At 41.0% G+C, this 12319-nt stretch overlaps 1 protein-coding gene across 1 annotated transcript in view; it reads left to right on the top strand.

The window, feature by feature from the left end:
• ABCB1 (ATP binding cassette subfamily B member 1) overlaps positions 1 to 12319 on the top strand; it is an 85761-nt gene that overhangs the window by 40002 nt on the left and 33440 nt on the right. Inside the window, exons 9-13 of the mRNA XM_090049810.1 lie at positions 774 to 887; positions 1188 to 1298; positions 4317 to 4442; positions 4607 to 4810; positions 6116 to 6286. Of these exons, the coding sequence (XP_089905936.1) occupies positions 774 to 887; positions 1188 to 1298; positions 4317 to 4442; positions 4607 to 4810; positions 6116 to 6286 (726 nt within the window). The remainder of the gene's footprint in view (positions 1 to 773; positions 888 to 1187; positions 1299 to 4316; positions 4443 to 4606; positions 4811 to 6115; positions 6287 to 12319) is intronic.

The raw sequence follows: 12319 nt of genomic DNA on the forward strand, positions 1-12319 counted from the left end.
CTTGCATAACAAATATGAAGCCTTTTGAACTAATGTTAATTCATATTCATAAATAACTGTTGACATTAGCTAAGGTATGGATCAACATAAATTTTGACTGCTTTAAGAGGAGAGGGGAAGCTGCAGCTCAGGAGAGTACAAGTAGCTGTTATGCTGTAACTGTTAGGCAGAAGATAGGGTAGAGTGGAACATGGGAGACCAGCTGGTTCAGAGATACAGGTTTCCCACACAAACCACAGTTTTGAGCATTCACACTTAATATTCTATATACCATTTTGGCTACCAAAGTATACAGTTTTGAGTAACCTTGGTTTTCTGTGGCCATGTATCAGCCCACCACCTCCCATTTTTCCCATAAGCTTTTTGGTCTTGCTAACCACAGGAAATTTCAGGAACCTAACCCTACCAGCAGGCAAGGGAAACCTGTATGAACTTTCACCAGCCTACTTTGTAAGGTGTTTCTGCCAATGTGGATCATTGTCTATGGAAGCTCATGCTTCTCTGACCTGTTTAGTCTCCAAAGTGCCACCTTGCATCTCACTTCAGAATAAAATGAGTAACCAACTGTAACTATGGTCTGAATGAACTTGTTGCAATAAAATGAGCTAAATCCATCCTTGTTAAAATGGACCTTAAATAGAGCTACAGAATCAGGCAAACAAAACTGCATAACAGTAGCTTCTTTTTTGACATTGCTGTAGTTGTTGCACCTGTCTGTACCCTTAGACTTATGACTAATGATCTGATAGTTTTTTGCTTTATTTTTCCTTCAGGTCTTTTTTGCAATACTAATTGGAGCTTTTGGTATTGGACAAACTGCACCAAGCATTGAGGCATTTGCTACTGCTAGAGGAGCTGCCTATGCAATCTTTAAGATCATAGACAATGTAAGTATCTTTGATGTGGGTAGCATTTGAAAACATAAGCACCTTGATTTCTAACATGTCACCCCCCGCAAAAAAAAAAATCACCGAAAATATTTCCATTGCTAGTGCTTTTATAGATAAAGAACAAGACAATGAGGCGGCACAACAGCTAATACTAGTGACATGGATTAAAAACTTCACTCGCCTATGAAATTGTTTTAATCTAATCAATTTTAAAAGGTTATATAGTATCTCTAAATAATTGTTGCACATAACGTAATAGAATGTCAGCTTATTTTTTCTTGGTTATTTTCTGTATAGGAACCAGAGATCAACAGTTTTTCAGAAGCAGGCTACAGACCAGACAACATTAGAGGGAATCTGGAATTCCACAATGTTTATTTCAATTATCCATCTAGACCAGATGTTAAGGTACTAGGAGTGAAGTCCATATGAGTTTCTGTTAAAAATAACTTCATTATTTTACTGAGATTGCAGTCACTGTAAATGAGCTTTTGTTTTTAAAAGCATCTGTATTTAGTTCTAGCTGTCAACTCAGTATGAAAGTTACAAATTGCCTTGCATTCAGTAGCATTTTACCACAAGTTAGTTAACTGGAATTAGCCAACTTGAGTTAACACACCTTTTCTTCCCTAGTGAACTCAGTCAAAAGTAGCTTTGTAGCAAAAGCTAAAAGGAACACTTGCCCTTGTAAGACCTAAATGTTTGAAATGTTTACAGTTATATAAAAAAAAAGTAACTTGGGATAAATAGTAATATAGTAAGTTTAAAATGCCCATAGTATAAATATGTTAATAATACAATAGAAAGCATCTTCAATTGTGACAGACATGGAACTTCCCAAAATAAAAGACATTACATTTAGTTCATGATACATTGAATACATAAAGCTAAAACTACCTTCTATTACTATTTAAATTTTATTTAATGTATGGTATCGTAAGAGATCCTGAACTAAGTTATCTTTAAATTATTTTTGAGAATCCATTTATTAAGAATGTCATAATGTCAAAGTCTTGTCATTTGTAATTGTTTGTTTCTGTACTTTGAAAGATCACTAACCTATCAAAGGGGAACTGTCCCCACATTATTTAGGTTCTTGGGGAAGGCAAAGGGAGAAAAGTTTCATTTTTAGCCAATTTAATATGAAAACAGGATTGAAAAGAGGCTTGTCAGTTTCTCAAGGGATTGAATTAAATTATCTGATTCCCACTGGGTGCATCTACACATGCCATTAAGGTGATGTAATAAATTCTGGTGCAGTTTACACTGGAGTCAACTGCTCCCAGGCACAGTGTCTACATATGTGCCTGGGACCATAGCAGCTGGAGCCAGGGCAGAGCAGCCCAGGGCTGGCAGGTATCAGGCAGCAGAGAGGATGGCCAGGCCATGAAGATACTAAAAAGTGCAGGGCTAGGCTGCAGGTAGTCCCCACACTTTAGCACCCTCATGCCCCAGCCCAGCCCATCAACATTTACATGTACGTTTCTGCAGAGTTAGGTACTCTGCCATAAGATAGTATGGTCCCCAACAGTACTCTTTTACAGCAGAGCTGATAAATTTGCACCTTAATACTAGCGCACCTGTAGATAGTGATGCTTTACTACAGAGATAAATTAGCCAGCCACCCAGTAACGTGCCTGTGTAGATGTACCCTCTGATATGTGACTTATGTTGGCCTCAGTGAAAGTTGGATAAGATGCTGGTGTTTAAGATGCATATATACGAAATATTCTGTTAAATGAAATAACAGAAACAAAGTTGAAATGATGAACAGCACTGATTTCTGTGCAGGTCTAATGTATATTGAAAGCACTGCTAAATGACTTGCAAGTAATCCCTGCCTAGCAAAAGTAGTAAAGCTAAAGAGTATAATCAACCTTCATAACATAATAAAAATTGGACCTAACCTATCTACTCAAGTAAAACTATTCTGTGCCTTGTACATTTCTTGAGTAGGAAAGGATTATGCTTCAGCTTTATTTTTGTGCAGGACAAAGGGTCAGATCCAATGTCTACTGAGGTCAGTGGGGACCTTTATGTTCACTTAAGTTTCCTTAGATTTTAAATTAAACTATCTGTTAATTTGACTTGTACCAATAGGAAGCATGTATTCAGTTGTCTTTCAAGTGTAAAGAATTTCCATAAAAATATCTGCAGAATAAAGACCTTTAACAGCCTTGAGACAGATCATGGATTTAGGATAGATTATTTCCTTAATTTTCAGATGTTACAGAATCACAGAAAAGTAGGGCTGGGAGTAACCTCAGGAGGTCATCTAGTTCAACCCCCTGCTGAAAACAGGGTCACTTCTGTCTAAATCATTCTAGTCAAGTGTCTGTCTAACCATTCACTTGCCCTAAGCCGTTATCTCAAAAAATGTATCAAACTGCTAGAATTTTTAACTTGCGGTCTATGTACACAATAACATTCAGAAAAGAGACAGTGCGAGTCCAACAAAGGAGAGAATAATATGCATAAATTAAAGTTTAAATCCCATGTAGATGTTCTCATTCAAGAGTTAAATGGCCTTTATCCAAGGTGCCCTGATCTGGCCCCAATGCCAGGCCATTCAGCCCACAGGGTGGCTAATGGGTTTGAAGATTTGTTGCCTGGTGCCAGAGGGCGAGCCAAGGCTGTGCTGGGCCTAATCTTGGTGCACAGACTCAATCTGGCCCACAGACTGGTCCTGCACCATTCATCTAGCTCAGTAAGGGCCACGGCCTTAGTCTGTAACAGCTTAACTCCTAGGGCATCTAATACATGCTGGGGGTGGGGTGGGATTTAAATCAGAGCAGCTCCAAAAACTGCTCTAATTAAAAGCACCCACAGTGTCTCGTGTATTCAGCATCCTGCACTTCAAAATGGCAGTGAGAGCATTTTAACTAAAGCTCATTCAAGAAGCTTTAACTAAAGTGCCCCCACCACCATTCTGAAGCACAGAGATGCTGAATACATTAGAAGAACTGTTTATAGTGCAGTCAAATTCAAATGTTCTAATTTGCATAAGAAAAATTAAAAGGACTTTGAAGGAAGAGAAGTTTTCTCTCCAGGGTTATTTATATAAACAATATTTTATTACATCCAAATTCAACATAAATAGGTTCCACTGTAATTAATGTTCCCTATGACTTGCATGGTGAATGTTCATTGAAAAGGTGACCTTAACAAATGCTATATACCAGCACAACATCTAATGTAATATCTATATTATACGTATCTTCATATAATATTTGCAAGTATCTTAGTAGAATGTAAATTGATCTATGATGTAAATACTCTAAATTGTGAAATACACTGATTGGACAAAATTCTGCCATTAACTTGAAAAATTCCACTGAAATTACCAAAGTTTCTTCATATTTACACAAACCTAAATGAAACCAGGTCTATTATGTTTCTATTGATTGGTTAAATTTTCTTATGTAGGTATTGAAAGGCTTGAATCTTAAAGTTAATTGTGGCCAAACAGTAGCCCTAGTTGGCAGCAGTGGCTGTGGGAAAAGTACAACAGTTCAACTGATACAAAGATTTTATGACCCTGAAGAGGGCAAGGTAAGACACCAGACCTGGATGATTTATACACATTTCCTTAATTAATAAGAGCATCCTAATTGACAACTGGCAAATATAAAAGGTCTTCCTAAAGATCATAGATGTTAATCTTGCCAGAAGGGGATAACTTCGATTGAGACACTTACAGACATGTTTTTATTTAGATTACTCTTGATGGGCAAGATATTAAGACTCTAAATACAAGATATCTAAGAGAGATCATTGGCGTGGTGAATCAGGAGCCTGCCCTATTTGCTACAACGATTGCAGAAAATATCCGTTACGGCCGCGAAAATGTTACCATGGAAGAGATTGAAAAAGCTGTCAAGGAAGCCAATGCTTATGACTTTATCATGAAGCTACCTGATGTAAGTAAATCATCATTTGAGAGCATCCGGCTTTGTTTCTTTCAATAAAAAGAAAGTGCTTTACCCATAAGTCAGTCTCATAAGGAAGTTAAAAAAGGTGGTCTTCAATCATAGCTGGTTGAAAAATGATACCAAGAGTCATTTGTAATGATTCACTGTTAAACTGGAAGGTCACTTCAAGCAAGGTTCAGAAGAGACCTGTTCTGGGCCTCATTCTAACAAATATTTTTTATTAACAATTTGGTTGATAGGATAAGCAGTAGACGTCTAAAGTTTGAACTTTAGAGCAAGCTGGGAGAGGTTGCCATCAATTTAGATAGCAGGATCAGTACTCAAAATTATCTAGATATATTGGACAGATGCTTTGAAATTGACAAGATTAAATTAATAAAAGAGTAAAGTCCTATACTTAAGGAGGAAAGATCAAATGCACCAACCAAATGGGGAATAATTTGTTAGACAGCAGCACAGTGGAAAAGTAGCTGTATACTGAAACTCAGTAAATGAGTCAGCACTGTGATATGGTTGCAAAAAACCACAAAATTTCATTCTGGGACATAGCAGCATGAATGTTGTTTATTAGACACAAGTAGTAAGTATTCTGTGTTATATGAATATGCATTCAGCTGATGCACTGTGTCCAGTTTGGGGAGTGGGGTGGGGCAGGAAATCACATTTATTTATTCAATTTATATCCCCTGCTTCCCAACAAAGGCTCTGGGTAGCTTACAATGAGAATAGAATAAAACAGAAAAACAAGAGAATAGAACAACTTTAAAGGGAACTAGAACATCAACCTAAAACAGAGACCCCCTAAATAATATGCAGACACACTAGAGAAATCCCAAAGGAGGACAGGAAGAATGCCAAGTTTAGATAAAAGCAGGACCTTTGAAGGACGAGTACAGGAATTGGGTTTGTTCAAGAGAAGCTAGAGGTGGGTGAGAAAGCTGATAAATTCTCCATATCTATTTGGAGGCTTCAAAAAGAAACTGGCTTAATATGCAGCCAAAAATTAGGCTGGGTGTTAGGAAAAAATATTTAGCTATTTATGGTGATGGAGCACTGAAACAGGCCATGAAGGGACATGTAAAAGTCTCTTATATTTGAGGTTTCCAATGGAATATCAGTTAGACATTGTTTAGTGACATTTTGTCCTGCCTCACTGCAGGCAGTTAAACTACATGATTTCTTGAGGCAGCCTTTTTACACTTCTGAGATTCTTTGACTGCAGACACTCAGATGAAGATGTGCTCTGGCTTTACAGTTTATCATTGACAGTTCTGGAAACATTTTATCTTGCAGAAGTTTGAAACTGTGGTTGGCGAAAGAGGGGCTCAACTAAGCGGTGGTCAGAAACAGAGAATAGCAATCGCACGAGCTCTGGTTCGCAATCCCAAGATTCTTCTCCTTGATGAAGCAACATCAGCATTGGATACTGAAAGTGAATCAGTTGTGCAAGCAGCTCTAGACATGGTCTGTATAGCTTTAAAACAAAGAACGACCAGGAAGCTAGTAGTTAAACCTTCAAAATTGTGTGCAAATACATGCAAGAAATAAGTGGATCCATGATTTGTAAAGGAGGGAGCAGCAACTGGCTCACTCTGGCCCCCAGGCAAGATAGAGACTGGAGGAAGGCCAAAAACTTGCCAATGTCTATCCCAAACAGCCATGCAGTTGGTCCAGTAATAGATATCACCCACAAAATGTCCTGCCATCTTCTGCAACTTGTGTATTGCCATGTGTATTGTTCTTACATTGGTCCCCTACTTGATTAATTGGGTTGAGGGTCTGCAGGCAAAGAAAGAATTACCTGCATCCCATAAACTGTTGTAGAGATGGTTGTGCTGTAGCAGGTACCTCCTGCAGTCAGGATGCATTCCACTGCTTCACTCATGTCCCAACATAGGATTATAGTTTTAGAAGCAAAACAGAGCTTCTTCAGTATTTGCACTGTCTCTATTCACTGAAACCTTCTCCCAGTTTGAGCTGTTAGGGACCTCTCTTTTAGCCACTTCCCTGCTGCTCCTTGTAAACACAATGTAGTCCCAAGAGCAGCCATGATGCCCCCTGGTGGCTCCACAACTATGCCCTACTCTGCCCCTAGGGCACCTTCCCTTCTCACCTGCCATGCCTTGATAGAACAATACTAATAATGGCTGCCCATGGGTCTATGTGTGTTCCCAGTCCAAGTGGACTACTCACTAGGGTTTCATGGCACCCTACTGGTCTCTGTTATGCTCTGCCCAGTCCCCTTGCCTGGCAGCAGCATGGTTGCGGAGAGGCCCAGCATCTGGAATCTTAGGTTAATTGTGTGGCTCTAATCCTTCCCTACATCACACCCCATGCCTCGCAGGTATTACCATAATGGTGTTCTCTCCTGTGGGGCTTTAGGGCCTCCTCAGCCTCTGTTCCTTTACTCTGGCTAGGCCTTCCACTGTGTCAAACCTGGCTTTGAGGCACTAGCTCTGGTTTGGCCCTCAGACACTGGGCCCCTGCCCCCTACCTCCTCAGCCCCCTGGCCACTTCCTGGTCATGCCCCTCTCAGGCAGTGGGCCCCTGCCCCTTGTCTAGTTGTGTCCCTCTCTGGCACCAGGCCCCTGTCTAGTCACACCCTTCTCAGATGACAGGCCTCAGCCCCTGTCTGACTCTGTGGCCTCAGTCTCTGCCAGGTCTGGGCTCACCACTCACTTGACTCATGAGCCTGCACCTGGCAGGCCTCAAGGCAACCATGTATCCCGCAGGCACTACTAGGACCTCTGTATACCACCCATACCAGTCCCAACCCAAACCATCAGTGTAGCCGCAATGTAAACAATAGGATGCCGGGCTATAATGTAAGGATAAAGGGGAAGCAGCCTCCTGCCCCTTTAAGGCAAACCTTTGAGCCTCTCTAGTGCCAGTATGGCTTCTGGCCCTGGGCTAGCCTTGTGTGCTTCTGGAGCCTCCCTGGGGTGCCACAGGTGAGATACACCAGTCCATTCAGGAGCCCTGCTGCCTGGAGCTCTTCACCCTGTGGCTGCAAGGGAGAGCCTAGCTTGCTAGTCCCAGCCCCCTTGGGCACTGTTGCTACACTCCTCCCAGAAGTTAGTTGTAGAATATGGAAGGGAGGAAGGAAGTCACAGATAGAGGCACACAGAGTGGCTAGAACTCTTTTATTCAACTCTTTCTCATCCAGCCCACTATATCAATCTGTTTCTCTACAAGCTTGAAGTGGAGATTGTGCCACATCTAGAGAATGGAGTGTCTTCCTTCCACAGATCTACAGGTTTCCCTTGCTTTATGCTGTACATGCATTCCTGGAAAACTGTGCATAACCTGAATTTGTAAAGTGGGTTCCCTTTATGCAATGTAACAAATAAGGATACATTGCAAGACCTTGACTGTACTGACCCCCAGACCCATTTCTACCACTTACAAAAGTGGAGTCACACTGCGCCTGAGGAAACTGCAGCTCCAGAAGCACAGGTACCAGCTTCCCTGAGCAACAGCCATGAGCGCTGCTGCTGGGTAGCTTCATGGCTCACAGCTCCTGGGGGTGCCATGCTGACAGGGCCTGACCAGGTCAGGCTGCAGGGGTCAGCATTGCAGCCCAGCCTGGGCACCACCACCTGGCTCAGCCCCACAATAGTTTTTTCTTCCTCCACCTATGGCCTCACACCCACAATGCACTGCACAAAGCAGCTGACTGCAGGCTTCCAGCACACCAATCACATAAGTGAATTTACCTTGCATATAACAAATTTTTTATCACATAAGAGTGAATTTGCCCATACAGGACCCACATAAAGCAAGGGAAACCTGTACTTAGTCTATGGCTTCAGCACTTGCAGAAGAAACTAATGCCCTCTGTAAGAACAGTGCTTAAGTTCCCTAACTTAACTCTGGCTGATTTACTTTTAACTTCAAAATATCTTGAAAACATTAGTTTATAATATATTTGTGTGAGCTCGATGCCGAATTATATAGGACTGAATTAAGCACAGGCTCAGACCTGTTCAACTTAAAACTTTTATTGTTTCACAAAGTCATAAACTAAAGGAGGTCTGTTGGTTCACGAGGTTCCCAAATCAAGCCCTTGCTCTCTAACCCGGAGGCTAGGTGCAGCTGCCTGATTCAGTAGTCTCAGAACTGGTCAACAGCTCATTTAAAAGGAGTCCCTTATCTTTTTTTAGGCAAAAGATACAAAACTGTCCCCATGGTGGAAGTGAGGCCTCTAACATAACTTTACTATTAGTTATATATGATAACACTTATACATATGCATTTTCTAATTCTTACTTCTATTGGTTATTTAGTTAACTTATCTATATTATAATATCAGGTGATACGCTTTGTATTATAATCATTACGCTTCTTATGTTAATTCTTAATGACCTTTATATTTCTTATGCTAATTTTCTATAACCTAAATACATTATTCATCTATGTTTTGCTGGTTTTTGCAGGGTTAAATGTCAAAACTGACATAATATGCGGTTGTTTTTTCGTCATTGCGGTTTAGCCATGCAGTTTCCTATTCTTAACAATGTAAGCGGCATGTCTGCTATTTTTATCATTGTTTAAAGGTCAGAAGTTCAGTATTTTCATCTAAGGGTCGGAAAGTGATTACCAGAATGTCAATCGCTGACTCCTCAACCTCCTTGAAGCATTCTGGGAGTTTTAGTGCATTTTTTTTAATGCTAGGCCTTGCTTAGCATAAGCACTCTCTCACAATATTAGTTGTTAGCCATAGATTATTTTTTCACAAGGCTTAGACCCAAAATGAAGGTTTGGTGTAGGTTTAAGTGAAGTTATCAGAACAACAATTTATCTACATGTATAGGGGCACATCTACATGAGAAGTTTACTGTTGAGTAGACCAATTAGTTCCATAGTAAACATCTTGGGGTCTACACATGCAGGGCTATCAGGCTGGAGTAAACTAATAAGCTCTGCAGCAGGGTAGTACTTGTAAATACAAGTATAAAGCTGCTGCAGTTTTTTTTCCACAGCAGCACACATGTAGACACTGACCTAGCTGGCTGGAGCATGCAGGTGCTTCAAGGCAGGGTCTGCCTGCCAGCTAGCTCTGTACCAAAGCACCCTTTTTCCCCCCAGACAGCCAGCCTCTCTTTCCACCTCCCACCCCCACACAAACCCCCACACAACACACTGAGCCAGGCTGGAGCAGCCCTGAGCTGGCAGGCTGACCTCCTGAACTCCCTGGCAGGCAGGGCCTCTCTGACCCAGCTCTACAGAATGCGGTCCCAGGCACACATTCAAATGGTGCATCCAGAAGCAATAACCTCTGGCACCATAAGTACCGTAGTTTATCATGTTGCATTAATCTGCATGTGCAAAACACATCCTAGGACTGCTAAAGGAAGCTTTACTTTGTTAGGTGTGACAGAAATGTTTCCACCTTTAAAGTCAGATAATAGTACTAATAACTGAGTTGTCATCTCTAGATTGTTTTCTTTACAGAGTACTCCAAATGTTACATTTGTTCTGTTGTGTTAATTTAGGCAGAAGTCAGGGTGGCGTAGCACCATATAGACCAGGGGTAGGGAACTCCCGGCACAGGAACCAGAGCATGCCATGCAAAGGCATTTTGCTTAGCACACGCACCTGGGGGAGGCAGCAGGAAAGGGGCTGGGGCTGCACTGCCACAACAAGGTCAAGCCCCTTGCAGTTCCCTCACTGTCTGCCCCTGGCATGCCAACATCTTAAAAGCTGAGGCTGCCAGTGTTTTTGGCACTCCATGCAAATATGTTGCCAACCCCTGCTATAAACTAATTGGCTCAGGAACGTATAAGCTTTCATAGGCAACAGCTGTGCTACTTCATAGCATCTGACTAAAAGTAAGCCATCATGTACAAAAGCGTATGACACTCTGACCCAGTTGCTGTCTAAGGCACTCCCCAAGCTCTCCCTTCTGCCTGACCTTAAACAAACAGAGCCAAGTACTTCTCTCTCAACTGAACCTGGAAAAGTATTACATTAAGTAAATATTTTAAAATTGAATTATCTGCTATTATTTGGATATTATTTAGATTACCTAGCCAGACTATGAAAGGCTTAAATCATTGTATCCCAAAGTATATTGCTAAGGAATTTGCCATGTTATTCATGAGAATATTAATAATACAAAATCAGATGCAAAATAACTGAAGTACATTTCGAGAGAAAATAGAAATAGAAATTAAAGGGCTGGAAGGGACCTTGTAAGATAGAGTCCAACCCCCCTGCTCTGGGCAGGAATACTGCTGAGATCATATGATCTCACCAAGGTGTCTGTCCAGTCTCCTCTAGAAGACTTTCAAGATTGGGGACTGCACCATCTCATTGGGAGGTCTCTTCCAGATTCTGGTCACCCTGACCGTAAAGAAGTTCTTCCTTGCACCCAACCTGAAGCCACCCTTTAACAGTTTATGACCATTTCTCTTTGTCCTACCCAGGAGTGCCCAAGTGAGCAGTTTTTCTCCCAATATTCACCCCTTACATATACTTATAGATGGCCACCAAGTCCTGCTTCAGTCTTCTCTTCCCCAGGCTGAACAGTCCCAGATCCCTTAGTCTTTCCTCAAAAGGTTTGTCCTCCAAGCCCTTAATCCTTCTGTGGTCCTTCTCTGCACCCTTTCAAGATTCTCATCTTTTTTGAAGTGCATCGCCCAGTACTGGACACAGTACACCAGCTGTGGGTCTCACAAGCACCAGGTAGAGAGGAAGTATCACTTCCTTAGTCCTCCTGGTGATTCATCAGCTAATGCATCCCAGTATGCTGTAAACTGTTAATTACAGCATCACACTGGCAGCTTAATTTCATCCTGTGATAAACCAGTACCCTGAGGTCCATTTCAGCTATTGTGCTGGTAAGGACATCTCCTTCAAATGTATATTCATGGCACTGGTTATTTCTGCCCAGATGAAGTGCTTGGTATTTACTCTTATTGAACTACATCCAGTTCTGCTCTGCCCACCTTTCCAGCTTGTCCAGGTCCACTTGGATCTGCATGCTGTCCCCTATTATGACCACTTTGCCCCATAACTTACTATCATCCACAAACTTGGGTCAGCATGCAAACTTAGAAACATCTAGCAAAGTTTTTTTAAAGTTACTAATGTGACTATCTTCAGTAAGGATTGCAAAAGCAGGATTGAAAAGTAAATTAAAAAATGTATTTTGGTATTTCCTTTCCCTATAGATTTTGAAACAGAATTATTTTCCTTCTAAATAAGAATAAAAACTTGTAATACTAGATTCTGAAAAGTTTTGACTATGCACCGTTGAAACCAATTGTAGATATTAGATCCAATTAAATATTTATATTTTGATTAGTAATTTGAATGAAAAATTAGTTTGAAATATTGACAGACAAGGTTATTTTGGTGAATCTGATATCTTTTATTAGATCAGCTTAAATAGTTAGAGAACAATTTTTTAAGCAAGCTTTCGGGTTCAAAAACCCTTTGTCAGGCTAAGAAAATTTCAGCAGTTGATGTGTGCTCTTCCTGGATAGAATGAAT

This window comes from Crocodylus siamensis, chromosome 5 (genome assembly GCF_052110815.1).
Source record: "Crocodylus siamensis isolate JL-2025a chromosome 5, ASM5211081v1, whole genome shotgun sequence".
Classification (NCBI taxonomy): Eukaryota; Metazoa; Chordata; order Crocodylia; family Crocodylidae; genus Crocodylus; species Crocodylus siamensis.